General features: G+C 35.5%; 1 protein-coding gene across 1 annotated transcript; it reads left to right on the top strand.

The window, feature by feature from the left end:
• The first annotated feature begins 1657 nt into the window (after positions 1-1657).
• Positions 1658-24620, top strand: LOC115979059 (serine/threonine-protein kinase dst1-like). The gene is made up of 18 exons (XM_031101015.1): positions 1658-2543; positions 3346-3434; positions 3527-3634; positions 3725-3832; positions 4036-4126; positions 6280-6332; positions 10649-10711; positions 11872-11916; positions 12817-12852; positions 16065-16120; positions 19672-19753; positions 20362-20490; positions 20630-20780; positions 22571-22724; positions 23184-23409; positions 23824-24009; positions 24096-24181; positions 24313-24620. The coding sequence occupies exons 1-18, from the start codon at positions 1748-1750 to the stop codon at positions 24410-24412; spliced, it is 2559 nt and encodes an 852-aa protein (XP_030956875.1). The 5' UTR covers positions 1658-1747; the 3' UTR covers positions 24413-24620.
• Positions 24621-26457: the final 1837 nt, after the last annotated feature.

Raw genomic sequence — 26457 nt, 5'->3', positions numbered from 1 at the left:
ACAAAGAACTAAGGATTAGAAACATATAGGTTTATTAAGGCTTCAATGATACCTTTGGAATCTCAATAAAAAATAACATATTAGATCTTGTGTGAGATAGCCAGTTTAATGGCTTGGAAGGCTACTTGGGCTTCTCCTTGAGTTGGATCTTCATTTTAGAAACATGGATTCACAGTTTCATTAGCTAGCACTTATTGAACACATAAGTATCGGACACAGATAAAAGGACTTGTTTCAAAATAATATATAACATTATGGTTTAAAATCCAAATTGTTCAATTTACCAATTTTGTCTATCTCTAGCATCTCAAACTCTACTATCTTTGCAATCTTCCTCATTTGTGTGTTATTTTTCATGATGCTCATTGCTTAGCCCCTCCTCAATCTCCATCAAGAACAAGAATCACCAGAACAAATACTTTGTTAGTAGAAGGATACACAATTTTCTTACATGTCACTTAGCAAACAGTACATAAGTATTAGCCCTCCCTTTCTTTATAAAAAAAATGGCTTATATCAAAATGCTACATAAAGTTAGAGTTTCAAATCTTTTTTTTTTTAATAAATATAAGGGCACAATATTGAAGCACCAAAAACTTTATTGATGAAAATTACAATATAGTTCATTTAATAATTTGAAGCCTCACATTATCTAATAGTTTATAGGCAGGAATTTAAATTTTAAACTACATGTCCCATTATATTCCTTTAACTTTATAATAAATTGCTAATGACTCTTATAATTCAATTGGTTGATACTTTAGAGATCAAATCTCCTTCATCCCAACTATTAAATTATTAAAAAATAAATAATAAATCTAAGAACATAGTACATATATATATTTAGTTACACGACCTATTTAATGAGTAAAGTGATTTATTAAATAATACATGTGGATAATTTTATAAATTATCAAGTAATATGTTGGAGGATATTGTCATATTGTCATATTTGCTTCAAACCGGTCTAAAGGAAAACTTGTCCATAATTTTTTCACAACTATTAATATAGCTTAATCCTAGTAATTTTATTTTTTATTTTTTGTGAAGTTGGGGTATTATGGTATTTGAACCCCAAAATTTATCCGTTGTAGACATTAGGGTTAGGATGATTCGAACTATAAATATCTCCGTTGACACTAGATACAAACTCTCTTGCCCTTAATCAGGTATTTTTTTCTTTGGATAAAAAAAAAATTCAAGTAAAGTTAATATTATCCTTATTATAACGAACAACTATTGTTTATCAAAAACAACTTTTTTTTTTTTTGGGAGAAAAGTTTATATAAAAACTATACTTTTATGAATAGAGCTTTTCTTCAAACTGAAAATCTAACCATTGAATTTTATGTTCCTTATATTCTTAACATGCATATCAAATTTCATTAAAATTTGATATTATTTACTATCCGATCAGTTAACTTATTTTTTTTATACACAATTTTAGATCATAAAAATTTAAAATTTTAACATTTATTTAATAATTTTCTTGTAATTTTGTAAGTATTAAGAATGTAATAAGAACATGCAATTTAATGGTTAGTTTGAAGAGTTTTATTTTTTATTTTTATTTATTTTTATGAGAAACTTTGTTTCCTTTAACTTTATCCCAAAAAAATAAAAAAATAAAAACTATAGCTCTAATGGAAAAATGAAACTTGGATATGAATCGGACCTTCATTGGAAACCGATATCCGAGTTCCGAAACTTTGACACACGCTCTCACTCTACACTCTAGAGAGAGAAAATGGAGCAGAGCTCTACCTACCGCGGGACCCGCCCGACCCGGCACCAATCGGAGCCGCTTTACTCCACCGTCGTCATCCACGGCGGCGACTCCGACTCCGACTCCGACCACGACCGAAACTCCCGCAAATCACAACCGCAACCACAAAAGCAAGACCTTTACGCTACAATGGTGTACAAAGATAGCGAAGAAAACGAAGATGAAGACGAAGACGACGATTCGTCTCTGCCTCCACTCCTTAAGCGACTCCCTAAAGACTTCGGCGGCGGAGCTTCGATCGACTACGACAACGACTATGGAGAGTCTAGCAAGACTGAAGATTTCGGTACAATGATCGTGAAGTCCGATCGTAGTCTTAACGACCGGTCCTCTTCGTCGTCGTATTACTACTCGTACTCTTCCTCGAAGCCTCGGAGCTCGCCGACCTCTGATTACGAGTCCGCGAAGAGAGCGATGGGTCGTCGCGACGATGTTGATGATGAGGATGAGGATGAGGAAGAGGAAGATGAAGGTGATGGAGAGAGAAACTCGACTTTTGTGGTGAAGAAGAGCGAGAGAGGTAAGAGTGTAAAAGGTTTGGGGGATTCGACGATGGGACGCGCGGTGGCGAGTATGCAAGCGGCTGGGGAATTAGAGTTTGTGAAGCAGAGGAAGCTAAGCGTGGCGTCGGCGTCGGAGCAGGGCGGCGAGGAGCGGCGGAACCTTGCGATGAGAAACATTTCGTCGAGTTCGATTCCGGAGAGTGTTGTTATAAGGGAAGATCCTTCTACTAAGTATGAATTGCTCAATGAGCTTGGTAAGAGCTCAATTTTGATCCTTTAATTGCATAGTGGATATGATGTTTGTGGTATTCAATTGTGTTGTTTTGATGCGTAGTTAGTGAATCATTGGATTGGATTGTAGAATCATGTTCATTTTGTGTTGTTTTGGAGTTAAAAATCTGTTTTTTTTGCTCGAGATCACTACTGATTTTGTGTCGTTTTGGAGTTAAAAATCTGTTTTTGCTTGAGGTCGCTACTGGTTTAGGCAGCGTGCATTTCAATTCTTTTGTGAAATTTGTTGATTTTTTGAACTTTAGAATGTATTTCGTGGAGGAATTCTATACAAATGCTATTGTGCGATGAACAGTGAGTTGATTTAAGTCGAGAGAATGAAGAAAAAAGGTGGAATAAGACTTAAAATGACATGATTAAAAGTAGGAAAAAAGGACATGCCATTTATGGAGGTGGAATAGAGTATGATCCGTGGTTTTCTCCCTAGGGGTGGATCCCAAGGGCCCTCTGCCTTGGTGAGGTTCCACGTCATTTAAAAAAAAAAGAGGCTGCATATAGTATGAATTTGGATAGGATGAAATGGTGAAAAAGAAGTAAAGAATACATGTGGTTGACTCTAATTAGTGTGTTGAGGATCCATAGCCAACTCCGCATTTTTGGTTCTAAAGCTTGGTTGTTGTTGCTATACATACGCGCGTATGCATTGTTTTCCCCTTTGTCGTGCAATAAGATTGTTATTTGTGTATTACAAGAAAAAGTTGATATAGGTGAGCTTTGTGCGATTATGTTATTGTGCTGAACAAAGTTGGTTTTTGGTTATGGCAGGGAAGGGGTCATATGGGGTTGTTTACAAAGCTAGGGATATAAGAACTTTGGAGCTGGTTGCCGTCAAAGTCATATCATTAAGTGAAGGGGTGTGTTTTTTCTTGCTTGTTCTTGTTTCTAGTGTTGCATTTGGTTTAATTTTGAACTTTTCAAAATGAATTACAATATTTTCCATGTTTAGGATGAGGGATATGATGAAATCTGTGGTGAGATTGAGACGTTGCAGCGGTGTAGTCATCCAAATGTTGTGCGCTACCTGGGGAGCTACCAAGGAGAAGAGTATCTTTGGGTAGGAAACAGAGAATTTGATTATGTACTTGTGAAATGAATTGCATCAGAAGTTTAAAGTTTGGGACTACTTATTTTAATATCTTGGCAGATAGTTATGGAATACTGTGGAGGTGGAAGTGTTGTTGACTTGATGAACGTTACTGAAGAGCCTTTGGAGGAGAATCAAATAGCATATATCTGTAGGGAAGCATTGAAGGTATAGTTGACACTGGTTGGTTTGAAATTGTAAATTATTGACAATAAGCAATTTTAAATATTATGCCTATTTTATAAAAAAATTTCTAATTTTTGTGCAATAAAACTTAAGTCGGACTACTTTTTGCCATTTTTTATGTGACATAAATGCTTCCTTGCCTTCTATCTGCTTTATACTTAATATTATGTTTATTTTATATGTAGGGTCTTGCTTATTTGCACTCGATTTCCAAGGTCCATAGAGATATTAAGGGTGGAAATATTTTGTTAACGGAACAAGGTGATGTCAAATTGGGTGAGTAGACTTCATATGGTATTGCCAACTTCATGTCTATTTATATCCAAAAAACATCTTGTTATGTTGATTTATGAATCCAACCTTTTATTTCTGTTTAATGTTGTTGATACTTGTTTTGTTATATATGACCTATTATTTGGTTGATGGAATTGGTTTGGGAAGCACTATTTGGATGTTTGGAATCTTACTCCATTATGTTTGATGTGGATAGTGTGGAAGGAATGGAATAGAAATACTTTTGAGGATATTGAGAGACCTCTCGACCAACTCCTTGTTGATTCGTACGTTGTTTGATTGGTCTTGCGTATGGGATTTTACACATTGTAATTCCATTTGAGTTGTGAGACTCACTTTGATTTCTTGTATTTTTTTTTTTTTTTAATTTTTTGTGTTACTTTGTGCTCATCATTGTGAGCATGAAGTAATCTTATTTTTCAATAAAATATTATTACTTATATAAAAAGAAAAATTGAGTGGTACTCTGTTTAAAGTTACATTAAGTGTAGCTTGAACTCAACTATATATATTTATGTATGTATGTATGTATGGAGTAAAAATCCATCAATGAATTTTTTTTTTTTTGATAAGTAAAACCAAACTAGTTAAATTTAGGTTGTTGGAATCAGATAACATGTAAAATCCATCAATGAATTTTAAAGGGTGCCACCCATGCGCGGTTGTTTTTTTGGACTTCCTTGTTTGATTAGCTGCCATCGTTGGGTTCCTTTTCTTTTTCGCCTCTTTGAGATTTTATTAATCATTGTGCTATACAAATATGATGATGGTGGTCTCTAGAATACTCCCTGTATACGTTGATTCTTTTCTTCAATAAGATATGCTATTTATAAAAAAAATAAAAAAAAAGTGTCACCTATTCATCTCCTGTCAAATGCCCTGCATGAGACAACGGAAGATCACTCCAAAATTTCAGCATTACTATAACTGTTGAACTTGAATTGTTAACTGGCTAAGAGCTTCACAACACTTTCGACATAACCCAGTAAATCCCAAACATTAAAAATATCAGAGTGCAAAGCTCTCTAGCAAGAAAATGAGAAGTAGATGGTCAATAGTTTGCTTATCTCTCTTACACATGCAACACCAGTCTATCACAATTAATTCCGCATCCAGAAGTTCTTGGTAGTTAGGATTTTCTCCAAAGCTATTGTCTAGAGGGAAATGCTGACATTTGTTGGAACTTTAGGCTTCCACAGGATCTTCCAAGGAAAGGACTGATGAGATGTCAAGTGTAACACTTTATAATAGGATTTGACTTTAAAAACATATCGTGAAGATGGAGCCCAGCAAAGCGTATCCACTCCATCTCGTCTTATCTTCCCAGAATAAATCAAATTCATAAAGGAGACAATCGATTCCTGTTCCCAGTCCTAGACTGGGAAAACAAACAACATCCCAATGGTAGCTATCCCTTACAAAAGACAAAATGTCTTCCACAGAGGCATCCTTATTGCTTGCAATATGAGCTTCAAGCTATTATTTGTACTTTGAAAATAATTACAAAAGCAATACGAACTTCTAGCTATTAGTCGTACTTTGAAAGAAATTACAAAACTTGAGTCCGAACATTGAACTGAAGGTTGAACCCATGATTTATGTCACTTGCTCTGTGTCTGGGTCGATGTTCAGTACTGTTCTAAACTTCTAATAACAATTGTTTCTTCTTTTAGCACCTAAGCATGCGTTTGTCAATAACTTTGTATATGACAGACTGCAGCAGAGGATTCATCATCCGAACAACTATCTGCAGTAAAACTTTCGAATTTTACTTAAGTCTTGTTATGGTATAATCTAGTGGATGCCTTTGAAAGTAATTCATCTCCTTCATGTTGTATGAAGCTGATTTTTCTTATTTGAATGGAATTTTGGTAACACAAGTGACAAAAAACATATAGATAAGAATAGACAATGAAGAGGGTTTGAGAAGGATTTCATGGGGAAATTTATTTATTTTTGGGTCTTCTCCCCCCCCCCCCCCTTCTTTAAATAGATTGGATACTGAGTCTATGCAATGCCTATAAATTGGGCTGTCTTTTTCCATTTTGGTCATTGAATTTAGAAGTTAAGAAATATAGCTTTTCCTTTTAATAGCACAATAATTCACCATTTGGGAAATTTTGAAACATGGGCAGGTGATTTTGGAGTTGCAGCCCAGCTTACAAGGACCATGTCAAAGCGCAACACGGTACCATATTTGTTTGCTTAAATGCAGATACTGTAGTTTGCACACAATTGTTTTTTTTTTTAACCTCCATATTCTCCTTTCTGTTATGCTACATTTAAATTTATGTTTTATAGGTCAGAAGTCACCACTAGTTCACTTGGGGTTCCTTGGTGATGCCTAGGTGATTTGGTTTCCCTTGATTAAGAGTCTCAGATAAATTTGTATTCATGGTTCTATGATAAACATGAGTTATCAATTTTCAATACCTTGCTATTTCACCAAGGGAAAGTAGAGAGCTCAAGAGAACATAATTTACGTCGTGAAATATGAAGAGCAAATTATTGAAGTAAAGAGCAATGGAATGAATGTTTTAACTTATGCTTCAAATCACCTGTTGCTTCCATCTTATTAGAATGTTAAATATACTAAATAAATTTTAATAAATTTTAATAAATAGTGACAAAGTGGGTTGGGTGACATCTACTTAGAAATTAAAAAAACTACTTTACTTTTGACATAATATCAATCATTAATGAATTATCAAATAACCTATATATATATATATATATATATAATCAATGGTGTGATGTCAAAGTTGCATTCACAAAAGTTTATAAATTTTGTCAAGATGCCATTACTGTGAACCAACTTTTTAGGGACATCAGACTGGTTCAATAAACAAATTTTATATGAAGAGTCTCCATATAAAGAAAGTTCCATCTATTTATCTGGACTCCTTGCAAGGTCACATTATCATCTATTTATGACCTAATCAGGTCAAATTTGAATTTCTTGATTTTTCAGATCTGAAAGAAACTTATTTGCAATTTTTCTTTTCTTCCCATTGCAAATTTACTTTTAACTTTTTAGACTTCCTTTGTTAAGCAAAACCCCACCCTTCTATGAACCTCAGCTATAAGGAGAGGTTCATCCTCCTTTCAAAGGCCCTTGTCTGCTATAAATTAAAGTCAAAAGATTGTCTTATATTTAGTGAGATGGTGGAATTTCAATAATTTTTCCTCCATAAAAGTGCCTAACCAAGGAATATTATGTCTGAAATCTTTAGGGATAACCTTGACAATATGCTGCTTTTAAAGCCTCTGCAGTCTTAGGTGTGGCTGGGTGGAAAAGATTTTTTTTTATGTTAACAATTTCCTTCCTAACTGCAGCTGGCATTAAAGTAAACAATTTTTTTTTCCCCCAGCATTGTTGGAGGGTTGTTGAAATAAATGTTATGGCATTTTTGCAGATTATCATAGAAAAATCACCAAATACTTTGTTTCTATTAATTCCCAAAAATAATAATACCACCAATATTAGAGATTTCTGGCCCAGCAGCGTTGTGAGTAGTGTGTGTAAGTTACTGGCAAGGTGTGGCTAACAGATAATGCCTTTGTTGCTGATCAGCAGATTCTGGAAGTCTCAGTTCTTATTGCTAATGAATGTTTGGATAATAGAGTGAAGAGTCGTTTCCCAAGGGTGATATGTAAGCTGGACATCAAAAAAACTTATGACTGTGAATTGGGACACGTTACTTTACCTTTTGAGTAGAATGGGGTTGGTGATAAGTGAAGGAGGTAGATACATGCTTGTATTTCTATGGTCTGTTTGTCAGTTCTGGTTGGCAGATCCCCTGCTGTTTTTTTTTGTAGTTCTCAGGGGCTAAGGCTGGCGGACCCATTATGACCACCATTATTTATTCTGGTCATAGAGGTGTTGAGCCGGATGCTAAAGAAAGTTGCCCTGGGGGAGGGGGGGGGTGGTAATTCGGGAATTCAGAGTAGGGCCTGATCTAGTTGGGGGGTTAAGTATCTCTCATCTTTTATTTACGGAGATACCAACTTATTTTGTGATGCAAATGAAGACCAACTTCTTTATATCAGAATGGTGTTGACCTGTTTTGAAGCTGTTACAGGTCTGAAAGTCAGTTTGGGTAAGAGTGAAGTGGTTCCAATAGGTGATTTGGGTAACATGGCTGATCTAGCGGAAATATTATGTTGTAAAATTGGGAGATTGCCTATGACCTGCTTGGGAATTCCTATAGGGCTCCCTTTAAGGCACTTTCTGTGTGGAATTCTGATGTAGGAAAATTCTATAATAGAGAAGATGGAACAGAGATTAATTGGTTGAAAGATTATACTGTCAAAGGGAGGGAGGCTAACTTTGTTGAAGAGTACGCTTTTGAGTTTACCAACATATTATCTCTCCTTATTTACAGTTCCCATGTCTTAGGCAAATAGGCTAGAGAGGCTCCAAAGACATATCTTGTGTGGTGCCTCAGAAGAGGAGTTCAAATACTCTTTGGTGGCTTGGGATAAGGTGTGTTCACTTTTTGAGGTAGGCGGTTTGGGCTTACTGCTAGGGGCCAGTTATAGGTCCAAAGCTATATGGGATCCAATTTTAGAGAAGATGGAAAGGAAGTTGGCTGGTTGGAAAAAGCTTTACTCACTTATTTCCTCTCATTGTTCCCTATTCCGGTTAGTGTTGCTCAAAGGATTGAGAAGATTCGAAGGGATTTCCTATGAGGGGGTTTAGGAGATGAGTGTAAGTTCCACCTAGTGAATTAGAAGAGACTATATGTGAACTGATTCAGTATGGTATTTTGGGGTTTGAAGTGTAGGGCGCTTTAATGGTGCATTGTTGGGGAAGTGGCTCTGATGCTTTGTTGTTGAAGGTGATGCTCAATGGAGATCCGTCGTGGCTACCAAATATGGAATTGGGTTAGGTGGGTGGACGTTGGGGGTGTTAAGGGAGCCTTATGGTGTATATTTATGGAAGCATAATCGGAATGGGTGGGAGGGATTTGCTTCTTTTGTTCAATACAAGGTTGGCAGTGTTTGATTTTGGCTTGATTTATGGTGTGGGGATCCTATTCTTAAGGAGGCTTTTCCTGATCTTTATGGTATAGCATGGAATAAGGAGGCGCTAGTGGCTGATTATTTGGGCTGGACAAATGGTGTAATGCATTGGGATTTTTCTAATAGGTCTGTTCAGGATTGGGAAGTGGGGACTCTTTATTCTTTTATGGGTCTTCTTTATTCCTTGAAGATTGTGAGGGGTAAGGAAGATTGCATGCGTTGGACCCTACCGAGACAGCTGTCCTCTCTGTTTGTATTATCGGGTTCTTTCTCCTACTAATGTGCAGAGCTTTCCTTGGAGAAGTATTTGGAGTGTCAAGGCCCCTTTGAGAGTGGCCTTTTTCTTGTGGACAGCAACTAGGGGGCAAATTCTAACTTTGGATAATAGTTGCAAGTGTCAGATATTTATTGTTGAGTGGTGTTACATGTGTAAGATGAATGGGGAGTCCATGGATCATCTACTCCTTCGGTTGTGCTTATGTGCACAATCCTTGGTCCCTAGTGTTTTGCATGTTTGGAGTTCAGTGGGTCATGCCATGGAGGGTGGTGGACTTGCTGGCTTGTTGGAAAGGGGACTTTGGTGGACACCGAACCATAGGTATGTGGGAGGCTATTCCTGCTTGTATTATGTGGACTATATGGCAAGAAAGAAACACGTGAACATTCGAGGGGACTGAATGTACATTGCTACAGCTGAAACTGTTTTTCTTGAGACTAATTGTATAATTGGATGGCTGCCTTGAGTAGGCATTCTTTTTTGTCCTTGTAGAAAATTCTGGACTTAATGTAATTTTTGTTAGCTTTACTCTTTGGTACGCTACTTGTGTGCAGGGGAGTTTGTATTGCTGTTTTGTTCTTTGAGCATGAAATAAAAAATCTTATTTATGATAACAAAAAAAGTCTCAAAACTCACTTCGATTTTCTGTTTGATTCTTTGTAATTTTTAAAGATACTGTCTGTTCAACATTGTGAACATGAAGTAATCTCTCTTTCAATAAATATATTACTTAAAAAAAAAAAAATTGGCTCCCGGGATGGGGAATGGGTGATTCAAGCTAGTGACCTTTGATTCATGAAGCATGGTCTCAACTGGTTGTGTTATCCAGGGGGTGAACAATTTTGGTGAATAGTTTTTATTTTATTTGATTAGTAAGTTACACATACACCTAGTGGGTCTTGAACTTATTACCTCACCCTCCAAACAATTATATTATGGGAGAAGGAAGTGCCAGTTGAGCTATAGCTCATTGGCAACAGTTTTGGTGAATTTATAAAGAAAATTTATTAATATGTAATCTGATTTCCAATTGGCTGCCTTTTGTTCAAGGTATCTAATTATTGATCCGGCTTTGTTCCATTTTAGGATTATTGATTTTCATCTATCTTAATGCTTATTCTGCTGTTAATATTATTCTATTTTTCCTTTGCATTTTTCTGTCTGTACTTGATGATTGGAAATATTTTCACTATCTTTCTCAGTTCATTGGCACTCCACATTGGATGGCTCCAGAAGTTATTCAAGAAAGTCGCTATAATGAAAAGGTACCATATTCTTGGTCTTGGTAGATTTAATTTTCTTTTGGGCTTCTTTTCTTGTTTTTTTGCCCACTAGGGTGCCTTCTACATCATTGGATTACTCATTCTTTAACAAAACATTAGAACACCTGAAAAGGAAGGTAAAAATTTATTAAAGTTCCTTGGACTTTCTGATGAAGCAATGAATAATTTTCCATTCTCTCTTCAGAGATGCATTACTTGCCGTATTTAGAGAAAACCCTGATAAACAGCTCCCATCCCCATCATTCGAGTTGGCCAGCAACCTACCTAAGGCTTCCATGGCAAGGACAAATAAAAATGGGGAAAGAGGATCCCTCTGCCTCAAACTGTGAATCCTGGCAATGAAACCACTAGGACTGCCATTCACCACCATAGAAAAGCGGACAGTGGAAAGCCAAGAGGCAATCTATGACCTTCCTTTCTCTCCAGAGCTGCACCTTCCCAGCATATATAGAAGGAAGTCCTATTGACATGGGCATAAGCTTTTTCAATGCCTAACATGCACAACACCCCAGGAGTCCCATCCTTCAATCTGTCATCTAAACACTGTCTAGCTATAATTACGGAATTGTATTGATAACGTTGAAAGGAATTGTATTGATGTTGGTATATGGTGAATATAATCATTTAACCATGTACTTCTAACACTCCCCCTCACGTGTGGGCCGAAACTACCTTTTAATAGGTGAGGCCTAACACGTGAGAATTTAAATGAGAGGTAGAGTGTAAGAGACGGGTTGAACTCAAGACCTCCCACTTTGATACCATGTTAAATTACCGATTGTCACGCTTAAGCTTTTGGGACAGTCGGTAATTTAACTGATATCACATTTTATCATGTTGCTAATGTTGAAGGAATTGTATTGATAATGACTAGCTGAAAAAAGAATCTAAAAATTTGGGATGATAACTATATTAATTGGAAGTGAAGGTCCTTCACTTATTTGAAAAGAGAAAGCATGCAAGCAAAGTTGTTTGATTCATCATAGCAGCTGGAACATTACACTCTTATTCAGTTCAGGTGTTTGGTAACATTTTTGGTGTAACTGTTTGGAGACATTACTGTTTGTTTAATTATGATTGCTCTAATTTATTTTTTTTGTAGCTCTTAACTTCATGGTACAATTAAATATTCCTCTTTTCAGGTGGATGTATGGGCTCTTGGCGTGACTGCAATTGAAATGGCAGAGGTATATCTTCCAAGTGCATAATTTTGTTCTACAATTACTGGAAAAATATGAAAGCTCAGCCATCTTTTTAAAGTTTTAGTTATAAGCTGCTTGCAAGTGGATTTTTTTTAAAAAAGAATCAAGAAAGCTCAAAAAAAGATGTTGGGGGTTAATTCCTCCTAAACTAAAAAAATTGACCAATGCCCCCCTGGAACTATTGGAAATAGGCAAATAGCCCCTTGCTGTTACCAATTTCTGTTAACTTCACAAATGTTAACGAAATATATATATATATATATATATATATATTCCTTTGTACTAGATATACCCTTAGTGAAAAAAATTAATCACATCTTGTCTCTCTCCTCTGGGGTTTCTTCTTCAATCCTTCCCCTTCTTTCTCTCTCTAAAAATTATGGTTTATAGATCTACACAGTTATACACGTATGGTTTACATATCTACTACCCATAAATACAAAGAAATTCCCCAGCAAACCCACCGTCTACATACCCAAATCCCCCATCAGCAGAACCAAAATCAACCAATGCAAACCCCCTAGTTGACCTCAGATTGCCAATATGAGAAGTGGTGTTTTAATACAACAGCAACAATGGAGCAAGCACATTGAAGAGACCTGACCTGTGAAATTTCAATTTGTGAGAGAGAGAGAGAGAGAGAGAGAGAGAGAGAGAGAGGAGAGACAGGTTCAATAGATGAATTATTGGCAAGGACCACTGGTAGTGGGTGGAGCAAAGGAGGACCGGCTTGAACTCAGATTAGCATGTTCTGTGGTTAGAAGCTTCGCACACACATACAGAGAGAGAGAGAGAGAGTTCAGGGGGACATTGGTCGATCTCATAGTCATTAATCCCTTTTGCTCTATTTTTCACTTATATAAAAAAAATTCCTCTTTTTTTCAGGGACTTCCTCCTAGATCAGCAGTACATCCAATGAGGGTTAGTGCCGCAATTTTGATTTATAATTTATACTGTAATTTATATTTTCATTTGTCACACATCAATCCATGTTTGTGCATTGGTCTCCTTGGAACGTGGTTGTTACATGATGATGTCTTGTGCTATGCTTATATGCATTCAATGCTTTCAATAGTGTAGGATGTCTTGGAAAATGAATGCAACTGGGAGATAGTCCCCCAAAACTTATATTGAGGAATGTTGCTAGTCTTTTTCTTAGGTTAAAAAGGCCTTCCAATATTTTGATGTGTACTATGTTTGCATGGGTATGATCTAAGGCTGCCTAGTTATTCTACAAGTTCTGCGTCTTGTCCACAAACTGCTTTGAAATTAGCTTCTGCAATCTGTTATAAAGTGTATGTATTTTCTCTTTCCATTATGAAAAAAGAAATATTTCATCTTTCAACACTAATAGGACTAATAGTTGCACTTTTTAGAAACCGTCTAATGAACCTTTTTTTTTTTGATAGGTAATTGGAAGTTTTATTGAATAAAAGTACATCTTGGTCATGATGGTGAACAAATTGTACTTGAAACAATTACAAACAATCTAATGAACTCAATGAAACACCAATAAGACTCTTGAGAGCTTCTTGAAAACCCTAGACCTAGCTTAACTGGAGCGAGACTCTGAAATATACTTTTTTGATAAGTACTAAGTAGTTTCTTTATCAAAGAGCAAAAAGGGTGTATCCCCTAGTACACAAAAAGTATACAAAGGAAGAGCCAAAAATAAAAGAGGGAAACTAAATCAAGGTCTGATACTTTGACATATACTGAAAGGAAAATTGTGGACTTGGCAGATGCTTACAGTTCTGCTACTGCACAAAAGAAGTTTTATAACTCTCATACCGAAGATTAAAAACTGATTTAATATTTATCAAAAATTTTCAAATGTTTGGAATATGGTACTAGCGTGTCTAATGTGGTTAATTCGGTGGGAATGTACACACTTACTTTTGAAGATATTGAGAGACCCTTAGATTTGTTGAAGTCTATGCTAGTTGGGACTTTGTTTGAGTGGTCTCATTTTTAGGGTTTTACTCAATGTATTTCTATTTAAGATTTCCTACAATCTGTTACCATTTCTTATTGATTTGTTTGTAATTGTTTCAAGTAGAGTGTGTTCATCATTGTGAACACGGCGTACTTTTTTATTCAATAAAACTTCTATTCCCTATAAAAAAAAGAGTGTTTGATCTTTGTCCTATTTTGAATATAGTTATTTTTACTCAAAGAAAGGAAACAAAACTGGATTCGACAGAAAGAAGCAACTGGATCCTTTTACATATGGCTGAATGAGTTTTTATATCATCTTTATTATGTACTTGAATAATAAGTTTTATATAATTTTTTGAAGAGTATCTAAAGTGAGGAGACCTCATGGTTGTAGCATGTGGTAGCATACGAAAAGGCATTTGAGGCTGGTTGGTTTAGATTTTCTGATTTTGTCTCTATTAGGGTGGGGAATGGCAGGAGAATCAGGTTTTGGCATGATGTGGTGTGGTGATCAGTCTTTGCAGGTCTTGTTTCAAGACTTATACTTGCAGTGGAGAAGGATGCATTTGTGCATTCATTGATTACGTTTGGAGAGGATGGTAGAAGCAGCTATTGGAATCTTAGATTCCTTATGGATTTTCGTGATTGGGAGCTAGAAGTGATGAAAGAATTGATGGATTTTCTTTAATGTGAAAGAATTGATGGATTTTCTTTACTCCAAACATTTTTTTTTTGATAAGTAATAAGAATCGTATCAATCATGAAGAAACAATGAATAAAGCAGATACAAGGTGTTCATGACAGTGAACACAAGAAACAGCAACAAAAACAATAAAGATAGAAAAAGCAACTTAAGGGACAATTTTAAGGGAAGTAAGAAACTCAATAATAGAAGAACAATTTGTAGAACCCTAGCACATGGACCAATCAAAAAGGGTACTTTGGCATAGAGCTTGTAACTGAACAAGCGATTTCTCTTTAACCTCAAAAGAGTGCCGATTTCTTTCCATCCAAACAACCCACATCAAACAGCCAGGAACCATATTCCATATGTCCGAAGAAAATTTCCCCAGCCAATAACTCCATCAAGACACCAAACTCTCCACAGATCCTGGCATGACCCATTGAATCCCGAAAACTTGTAACATTTGCACCCACAAAGAGTGAGCTACAGGACAGTGTAGGAGAAGATGATCCATAGATTCCTCATTACAGCAGCACATACAACACCAATTTGCCAAAGGGAGACCCCAGAGCATTCAAAGTGAAACAGTTGATGACTTGTTGCACTACACCATTGCTAAGGAGATGTGGTCTTTTGCATTTATGGTTTATGGAGTACTGTGGATAATGCTAGGCCAAGTCACTGATTTGTTGATGATTTGTAGAGGGGTGTTTGGATGTCATTGTAATAGGGTTGTGTGGAAAGCTACACCAGATTGCATTTTGAGGACCATTGGGAGATAGGAATCGCTGGATTTTTGAGAATGAAGAGCAATCTATGCAAGATATGAAGAATATTTTTTTTAAGATCTTTGTTTGAATATTGTACTTCAATTGGGGGGTGTCTTGTGGTTCTATTGTTGATATTTTGGACCATATGAGTGTCTGCTTGTAATTCTTTAAGGCGCTTGCATTTGAGCATTTTTTCTTTCTAATAAATTATTCTTTTGTCAAAAAAAAAAAAAAAAAAGTATGATGTCCAAGGAAAAATGAAGGATCATGGTATTATTGTTTGTTACTTTATAGTGCAGCGATAGAATTGATTCATAAATTGGTATACCTTTTTTGATGGGATCTAGTGCATTAGTATTGTTATGATCGCACCCAAAACTGGTATACAATTTAGACCACTGAAAACAAATTCTATGTGTTTTTCACCTTACGTAGCTCCTTTAATCACTTAATGTCAGTATTATGGTCATTACAGTTTAGAATAATGTTGTTTTCTACCTTGCTTGCTGATACATGCTGCATAATAAGTGAACCTGTGACATCTATTTGGTGTTATGCAGTGATGAGGGAATATATGAATTATTTATTTTCTGATGATAGGTTTTATTCATGATATCCAGTGTTATGCAGTGATGAGGAAATATATGACTTATTTATTTTCTGTTGATAGGTTTTATTCATGATATCCAGTGTTATGCAGTGATGAGGAAATATATGACTTATTTATTTTCTGTTGATAGGTGTTATTCATGATATCCAGGGAGCCAGCTCCAATGCTTGAGGATAAAGAAAAATGGTTTGTTTTTTTAGTCCATTACATCTACATATTCTATTAACAGTTATTGTCAGTGCTAACATGTAAGTTAGATTGTGATGAATAAAATTTTGAATTGGAAAATTTCCATTTGTTGGGTGTTGATTCCTAAGTTTTCTCTACTAGGTGCTGATTTCAGACAATTCCCTAAGTGCTGAGTTCATCCTTTTGTTCAATTTCCCCTTATCCTCCATTTGATACAGTCTGGCATCACTTATGTCTATAATTTCCTTTAAATTTGGTAGGCACTTGTATGATAATTTTATGATCCTTTTATGATCACCTTTTGGTCTCTCCTTCCCGTCAAATTGCTTTATATGCTCATTTGTATTTACACGTTATATAAGCTGTTTTTGTATTGAATCTGTTGGTATGTAGGATAAATTGGGGAATTTGTAGGGTCTTAATAAAAAGAGGAAGGTCTTGATTTTGGGTTGTAAGGAAGAAGGGAAAAAAGAAATATATGGTGTTTAGGGCAGTATGAACAATACCTGTGAATAGTAGCACAAGAAAGAGAAGAAGAAAAGAGGAGAACGGGAGAAAAAAAACACAAAAGGTCAAAATACCTTAATGCTCAAAACATTATATTTTTATTAATCCACCCTATTTATTCTTTTGAGTACATTGAGCATAAATATTCTTTTTAGCACTAGTACTAGTAGTATTAGGACTCCTAGTTTGACTAATAACCTAAAACCTAAGAAAGTACTAACTAATAAATGACTAATTTAGGATAATCTTATACTTCGTGGTCGCCCTTTGGCGAATCGTTGTTGTTTGTGCTGTTGCAATGCAGAATCTGTGGATCATATGTTACTTTTTTGTCCGATAGCTCATTCTTTGTGGATATACATGCTTCGGTTGTTTGGGATCGATTGGGTCATGCTAGGTTCAGTTGTGGACTTATTATTTTGTTGGTATCATTAGCTTGGGAAGCATAGCTCTAATATTTGAGATTTGGTTCTAGGCTGCTTAATGTGGACTATTTGGAGTGAACGGAATCGGTGGTCTTTTGAGGATGAGGAGAAAACTGTGGTTCAATTATTAGAGTTTTGCGAGTGGACCCTCTTTGATTGGTCTTGATGTTGGGGTTTCTCGGATTGTTCTACCCTTTTGGATTTTCTTTCATCTATTAGAATAGATTAGGGGCTGCGTCTGTTTTTCAGTCTTTTTGTTCCTTTCTTTTCCTTTGTTCACTACCGTGAACTCTTTGTGTTTCTCTTGCTATTCTTTTATTAATAATATTCTCTTCTTACTTATTAAAAAAATAAAAATAAATGACTAACTTAGACTCGAAGAAAATAAATCCTAAGATACTTAGAAAATTTTGGACTCAGGTATACTACTAAAAATAAAATACCCTTAATTCACATCGCAAAGGTTACAAAAAATACCCTTCAATTTATTTGGTGTTCAGTGGGTTATGCCACTAAGAATTTCAGATCTGTTATCTTCTTGGCAAGGCTGGTTTGGGTGTCACCATAACAGAAGAATTTGGGAAGCAGTTCCTCATTGCTTATTGTGGTGTTTATGGTAGGAACGTAATGCTAGAAGTTTTGAGGACTGTGAAAGGACCATCCTTGAACTGAAATTGTTTTTTATTTATTTATTATTTATTATTATTTTTTTATGTCCTTATTTCACTGGCTGCCATCTTTGAGTTCCTTTTCCTTCTCTTCTATTTTAGATTTTATTTGATTATTGTAATTTATTTTTTGACTTTTATGGTCTAGTATACTCCCTGTGTAGAGTGTTTTTCCTCTTCAATAAAGTACATTATTTATTTTTAATAAAAAAGGGTTACAGAAATTACAGTTTTGCCCTTGAATACAAAATTTACCAAAACTTGTTAAACAAAAATCTAAATTAAAAATTGTTTTCAACCTTAGGACACATACATCTAGACCTCTAAAGCCACACGATTTTTTACTTCAATTGGATTTCACATGTGGGCCTCATAAAGTAAATCTTGAATAGACGAATTTATAAAATAGTAAAAAATTCCTCATAAAGTAAATCTTGAATAGACGAATTTGTAAAATAGTAAAAAATTAATCTTCCGGCTACATCAGTAACGTACCTAATCCCTTATCCCAAAATGAGTCTCCTGCTCTCCTTTGTAGGATGTCCCATAATAGTGTCAACTTACGATGGTGAATTTTTGGTAAGACTTTGAATTTATTCTACTTCATTAGACGTTGTGCCATTTCAAACTGAGATGCAAAATAAAATTTTCATGATTCTTACGGCAATAAGGGTTCTATGACTGCTTTTTGCCAAGTTTGCCAAGTGAAAATTACTAGTTTGTATTCAGAAGTAGTGGGACAAACTTACACATTGTTTATAATAGATCTCAAGTCTTAAGAGAATGCATTCTTAACCTATACTCTTTCTATTTTAAATGTTGGCTGAGTTGAGTGGTTAGGTATCTACAGGTTGAGTTGTGTTTGTTCCAGTAATGTTATAAAGATCAGGAAGCAGTGGGTGAGAGAGAGGCAATGGTCTACCTCTCCTGCAGCAACATAGAGAAGAGTTCATGTAGGCCATCTCCAGGCTATCTTTTTTAGAAATATCTTAAGTGCTCATAGTTCATAAGAATCATAACTTCCCAAAGCAACTGTCTGGACTGTCATTGGAATTATTATTTGTTTTAGTGATTTCTCTCATATGTCCAATTTGTACCTTACCTCTCTACATGCAGTGCTAATTCTTTCCTCATATAATGGTACACTTGACCAAAGAAAAGAACTAGAGCATCTTTTCTTTATAAAGTTAACGTGCAATTTTTATTTTATTAAATTACCGATTGTCCTAAAAGCTTAAGCTATTAGGAAATGGTGAATTTAATCACTTAACCAGAATTCTAACACTCCCCCCCACTTATGGGACTAAACTTCCCCTTAATAAGTGGGGGCCCAATAAGTGGGAATTTAACATTTTAAATGGGAGGTAAAGTTAAGTTAGGGATCAAACTCAAGATCTTCTTCTCTGATGCCATGTTAAATTACTGATTGTCCCAAAAGTTTAAGCTATTAGGAAATGGTGAATTTAATCACTTAATCATAATTCTAACACATTTAATTAAAAAGTACAAAAAACTTTGACGAGAGAGAGAGAGAGAGAGAGAGAGAGAGAGAGAGATCTAATTTTGCAATTGAACAATGGAAGCAGTGGATTGGGTTGTGAAGTGTGGAGCCTTTGGTCTGCAATCTCACTACTAACCCAAACCCAACCTGAATCATGATCAGTAGCTTTCCTAAGCAATTATTTGTAAAGGTAACAGTTAAATCTACAAAGTTGTAATCCTATAATAATTCTTGATGATTTAAGTTTTGTAATTTATATTGCTGTCACTGGCTGAAGCAATATAAGCTCACAATGGTTTTATGTTCTACTTCAAGCTCTAGCAAGCAGAACTTTCTGAATTCATGGTGGTTCTTTTAACTTTCATTGCATACATGCCCAAATATTTCTGCTGTTTGTTATGACATTTCTTACTTAAACCATGATAAACATGTTATCTCCTTTGGCAGGTCTCTTGTGTTCCATGATTTTGTTGCGAAGTGCCTAACGAAAGAACCTCGTCTACGCCCTACTGCATCTGAGATGTTGAAAGTACGTTAAGTAACATGTCTATTTGTATGATTAAAAAAAATCAAATTTTAGAGAAATTTTGGTCCTACAAAGTTTTGTGTTAAATGTACTCCTTTCTTTAAGGCCTTGCATGTTTAATATAATAGAAGAGCTCCAAGTATTTCCTCATATTATTGTCTATGCTGAGGAAGTGATCCAGATATTATTTAAAATTGTTTCTGTTTTGTTATGCACATGTATCTTGCTTGGTTATGATATATAACTTATGGCTTGGTTATTAATGATATAATGCCTCAGTTGTGTAGAAGAATTTTACAAATTTACACTGAAACTGGATCAGTGTAGGCTATATGGTGTAATCTATTAATGACCATGAGAAACACTGATCTAGCATTACTAGCATTATGTATAGGCTAGAAACTGGTTCATTATTATATCTTTGAATAAAATTTTCTTTACTTATCAAAAAAGAAAAGAAAAGCAGTATGTATAGGCTAATGTTCCATAGAGCTAAGGAATCTTATACATTTCTTTTGCCATTAAGCATGGATGATTAAGAAATTGTATGCATATTTTGTTAAGTTCGCATGTGTTCATTCTGATTTGACCTATGTTTTCTCTATTTATAGCACAAATTCATTGAGAAATACAAAAGTGGACCCTCTGCAATGTTCTCAAAGATTAAAACAGCGAAGGAATTTAGGGCTTCCATGGCTCTTCAAGCACAAAATCTCGCTCCAACTTTGCCTGGAGATGATGTATGTTGACATTTCTCGATTTTAGTCTCTCCCCCAATTCAACCACCCCTCTCTTTCTCCTGTTCCACCCCCTCCTGAGGTGTCTCCTTTTACAAGAAATTTTTTTAGTCTTAGTTTTACCGTTTTGAATTTGAAACAGCCACTGGAAGCTTCAAATGAGAATGATGATTATGGAGGTACTGTTCCATCAAGGCCTTACAATATTGGGCTTCAAGTTGCAAATGAAGTACCTGTACCTAGCTCTGTGACGAAACAGCACATATTGGATGGTACAGAACAAGATGGAGAAGGTATGCATGTCTTACATTTTATGTCATTGAGCACATTCTAGCTTGACGTTAGGCTATGATTCAAGCAATGAAGCTAAGTTCTGTCACAATATCTTCAGAAATTATTAAGTGGCTGATTTCCGCTTGTAATTCTTAAGGCTTCCTTGTGTTTTTTATACATGAAGTAGTCTTTTTTTTTTTTTATAGGTAATCAGAGAACTATTATTAATGAGTAAAAAAGGAAGAGTACAAGTTTTTCATGATGATGAACAACAAGAAAAGATAAAACAAACAGCAAAAAAAGAGGGTAATCAGGAAACTAATCTAAGGGAAAACATAAGCTTAGAGAGAGAAGAATAATCAGTAAAACCCCAACAATGAGACCACTCAAAAAGACTATGCTGGCATAAAACCTTTAACTCATCCAGTGTCTTCTCATTGTCCTATATAAAGAAGAGTTCGGTTAACATATGCCCTTAGGGCACACATTAATCATCTATTTTAGGAAACTTTTTATGTGAAATTGAAAAAGCTGTCAAAAAAAGTTAATTTGCTTCTTCTCTTTTTTTTTTTTCATAAAAATTTCCTAAAATGGTTTACTAACATATGCCCTAAGGGCATTTGTTAGTAAAACCCTAAAAAAAATTGGCTGATTTTTACCTATCAAAAAAAAAAAAAAAAAATTGGCTGATTTTTTATTCAGTTGACTATTCATGTTAATCAACATCATCATCAACTTGAATCTAACCATTTGTGAGTAAATTATAAATGTGAATCTAATTTATAATTTAAACTCATGATATGAACTCACACACATTTGAGAATATTTCCACTTATTTTTTGATAAATTAAGGTCGTAACAAACGCATGAAATTCCCACTTTTACGGGGTCTAGGAGAGGTCATGGTAGACAACTGTATGCCCAATTTTTTTGAAGAAGCTAATTCCTAGACTCGAACTTGCGACCTATTGGTGGAAGGCAATTGCCATTGCAAAAAAGGCCTTACCTCTTCAACTTATTTTTTGATACCAGTAGAAAATCAAGAGATTCCCCATGTTTGGATCATATGCTTTAACTTGCTTGTGTAAGGCATTGATTACAAGTAATTGCTAGCATGTGGTAGGACGGTAATGTCACTAGTGATGTTGTCCTGTCTTCTTTTTATAAGGGAAAAAACCCTAAAAAGATCAAAGATATAGCAACAACAACCAAGCCTTACTTCCAAAACTTTGGGGTTGGTTATGGATCATCAACAGGCTAATCAGGGTCGGCCGCATGAATTTTTTTTTGCCATTCTATCCTATCCAAAATCATACCTTCTCTCAATTCCTTAATTGACTTGTCTGGCATCCCATTATAACTATCTATCTTGTATGAATTTTTTTTTGGTAATTTGTTAATTGGGAAGGGGGGTTTTGAACCCTGGATGTCTCATTTGGAAAGATCAGGAGGTGCTAACTAGTTGAGCTACAAGACTCTTGGCCTATCTTGTAAGATTTATTCCCACAGTATCTGGTCAAAGCGGCCATGGTCATGTCATCTTATCTCAGTTGTTTGTTAGTTGATCATTATAGCTGTAATTTACATTTTAGAGATCACTTTAAGATCTTTTAACTGTTTGTACAGAGATAACTTAATACAAGTTATAGAAGGCAAATAAGTCATTTGTTTTTAAGAGAGGAAATCTTTTTAGGGTTTCTCAATTTTCCATGCATATTTAAGAGCCAGCAGGTTATAAAATATTGCTGGACAATACTGTTCTTACCTGAGCACTATGTCTTCTAACGTATGTGAATTCCATGTATGACAGGTAATTTTGGCACTGTAATAGTTCATGGGGAAGATGAGGTAGATACAACGGCCACTCAGACGCTAATTTCCAGTGCTAAAGAACACTCACCTGCTCTTGAACATGTTGAAAACCTTTCTGCTAGTGGCATGGGAGGCAAATCAGCTTCATCCCAGTACTCCCCTCATTATTTATATCTGATTTTTATTTAGGCACCTATATCTTGCTTTGTCATCCCTGCCTTTTTTAAAGTTGATTTTCAGTCAATTACATAAATGGTTATTTTTTAGTATATATGATTGCAGGCAGTGATTTTGCAAATTTTGTCAAAGTTGATTTCAATTTGCTAAAGACAGATACATATATTTTACAGTATATATGGCTGTAGACCAGGATTTTTGCAGATTTCCTAAAATGTGATTAGTTTATAGTTTATTTGGTTATGCAAATGCTCTTAATATGTATCTCTACTTAATCTGTCATACTTTGATTTTAATTCTCTGCTTGTGTAGTACTTTTTTTTTTTTTGATAAGTGCTTGTGTAGTACTTAAAACTGTGATTTTCATTTTCAATTTAAAAAGTTTGTTTTTGAAACTTCGAGGGTGCACCAATTTTATTATGATAATGTCTCAGGGTGGAGAATATAAGAGGTGTTGATGCAAACAACACATTGGTTGGAGAATCAAATTCTGTTACACAGACCATACGGGCATCTTCTGACTCCGTTTCTAGCTCTACTGAACAGAACCTCAAGACAACGGGTGTTACTCATGTGGAAGTTGGGGGTGGCAGTGGTATAAACAGTAGCACATTGAAGAATGATACTGTTAGCCGCAAAGCTTTTGCATTGCAGGATAAGGTAATTTCATACGGAATTCTATATTCACCAAATGATAAATGAATTGTACTTGTATACTGCATACTGCTTCAGAAGTAAGCAATTAAAAGGTCAGTCAGGGTGGGAACCTTTTTTAAAGTTTTAGACATTCAGTTGTGAACATTAGATTTGGATTATTTGCACATAGAAATGTAGAGCATGGGTAGCTTAGGATTTATTGACTTGAGATTCAGGATGGCTTGCTTGTCTTTTATTTTTTGTATTATCTGTTTGTCAAATAACTTACTTTTCATGTGATTGGATTCTGATCTTTTGTTTGACTTGTTGCCCATTTTGATATTTTTCACTCTTCTTAGGGGCCTCTGAAATTGCTTATTGCTGTGGCTGATTATGGGGCCCTGCTAACCTAGGTTTCAATGTCAATGTCATTTGCAGCTTTGGTCCATATATGCAGCAGGTAATACAGTACCAATTCCATTCTTGAGGGCAACTGATATATCCCCCATTGCTCTCTTGTCAGACAATGTGCTTGGTAACAGTGGAACTGTAGATGTTGAGGCATTGCAGGAGCTCTTTACTGGTGATGGACAGTTGAAAAAGGGTCGAAGAGGACAAAATGAGGTCACACCTAGTCTCTTTGTGCACCTGCGCATGCGCTGATATGCCATTTGATGATATGGGTTTCTTATCTGTTTGTTGTGTTGCAGATGCCCCTTCCTCCAAGCGTGTATCAGAGACTCACTTCAAGTTCTACCCAATTGAATTTGGCACAGGCTTTAGCATACCACAAAATGTTGGGCTTCTTTACTTGTCTAATTATGGGTTTTGTTGTCTGTAAACATGATTGACCTTACTTAAATGTATACTTTCTTGTTGAGGTATGTTGCTTGATTTTTTTTTTCTCCCGTTATTCATTTTTTGCAGGTGTTATGAAGATATGCCACTCCAGGAGTTGCAAGCAACACAGGAGCAACAGACCATTCAAAATCTTTGTGATACACTTAGAACTATTCTTCGGTTGTAGATAGGCAAATGCTGCTGCTAATGTAATTTTTCTTAATCTATCTTAGTCTGTTTAGGTTATGGAAAGGCGAAGGGTGGCACTAGTTGTAGTCTTAACATTTATTGCCGCAGCTTATACATGTATTATATATGTAAATTTTAAAGTAGGGCTTTTACCAAGAGGGGATTTGTAAATTCTCAAATGCCTTTCTCATCTCTAATTATTTGAATTTTTAAAGAAAAAATTGTCATGAAGTCCCAAAGAACAAGGTCGATTGCCACTACTGTCTTCCTCACTTGTTTCTTCCATTTTCCCTTGATCCTCTTCACTTGTCTCTTTCTATTTTTCCTCAGTTTCAATTAGGATCTACCACATCAGAGACTTTGCTACTAGATGGGATACACAATTACATTATTTGGCACTTAATGGACACAAACATCCATGGACAAAAGAATTTGTTTCAAACACCATATGACGTTAGAGTTCAAAATAAATAATAAATAAAATAAATGGGAAATTATACTTTGTCCACATATGGTTTGCTCGAAAAACATTTTATTCACCTGTGATTTAAAAAATGGCACTTTACCCACCTGTGGTCCGATCCGTTAACAGGATGTTGCTCACCTGTGGCCTTAACGTTACTCTAACACCATTTAACTGAAAAACACAATAGAAATTGAATCAAAACACCAACCTTAGAGAAACAAACTTGCCCTAGAATGAACACCCTTTCTCTTCAATTTTGGTCCACAACATCAAGATCAACACGTGAAATTCCCATCATAAAGTTCAATTGTCATTCTGATCAAAATCCAAGTGAAGGATCTTGAAGATTTTATCTCAAGTTAAACCACAGGTATGATCTCGAATCTTAGGGTTAATTTTTTTTGTTGAAATTACAGAAATTTGTGGTAGATTACGAATTGATGATTTCACCTATTTCTTTCTTATCAATTCATAGAGAAAGAAGAAAAAGTATGGTTGGTTGGTTTGGTTAAACTCTGTGTTTTATTGAGTGAATGATTTGGTTAAATTTTTGAAGGATTCATATTTGTGTATTTGAGTTTGGCCTCCTATTAAATCCCATAAATTGAAATGGTCTCCAGGTGGATTTTTTAAATCCTTGAATGATGTATGGTAATCATAATCACAGTCAAGTTAATGTATGGTACAGGAAAAATAGAAATTATATAAATAAAGCTGCAATGCCTAGGATGATGATGGTCTAGAATCCTGTCTCTCTAAGTGCATGAAAGTTTGGTTGGCTAGATGAAGAGTACCAATAGGTCCTGGAGGCAGCTTGTGGAGTTGAAGCTTTTTTAGCTGGTTTTGAGGATGAACGCTGAAATCTAGAGGTTTTAGCAAAAGGTTGATATGTAGGTTGGGATGTAGGTTGAGTTGTGGTTTGGGGCCTTGCTTCAGCAACATTCTTCTTGGTTCTACTTGCAAAATTACCTCCCTGTGCGTATATCAAAGTTGTACAAGTTACAAACATATTCATAACAACATGTGAAGCAAGAAACAAAGTGACTAGGGTTGAAGTCTAACTATACTTACAACTTTATCCTTTTGAAGCCTTTGTCTCCTTTGCCATGTAATCTCACCAGTAATGACAACTTTGCAAACTCTTTAATTGTGCCATTCTCTATGACACTTCCCACATTTGATAGTTTTGTTCATTCTAGAAACCCTTATGGGTTCCTTGGCTTATCATGGGCTTTTTTCCTTAGCTTGGGAGGTCTACTAGGTGGCTTGTAAACATGAAGGGCAATAGGAGCAAGTTGTCTAGTCTGAACCTATTCTAATTGGCCAAGCATTAGTTGAATAATCTCCTGGTAAGTTCGAAGATATGTTTCCCTAAGGTAGCAAGGATGCACATAATCTTCCACCTTCTCCAGGTTTTTAAAAATAGCAACAATGCCATGTTTACATGGGAGTTCTGTTAAATCCCATATCTTATAGTTGCACGTCCTATTTGTCAAATTAACCACATGCCTTTCACGGTCATTATCAACTTCATACATAAACCTACCAGATGGAGTGGCACAAAAGGTTATACTCTC

The sequence above is a fragment of the Quercus lobata genome, chromosome 3, assembly GCF_001633185.2.
Source record: "Quercus lobata isolate SW786 chromosome 3, ValleyOak3.0 Primary Assembly, whole genome shotgun sequence".
Taxonomy (NCBI): Eukaryota; Viridiplantae; Streptophyta; class Magnoliopsida; order Fagales; family Fagaceae; genus Quercus; species Quercus lobata.
Note: the sequence above shows the minus strand (reverse complement) of the source record. Positions and strands in the feature narration are given on the sequence as shown.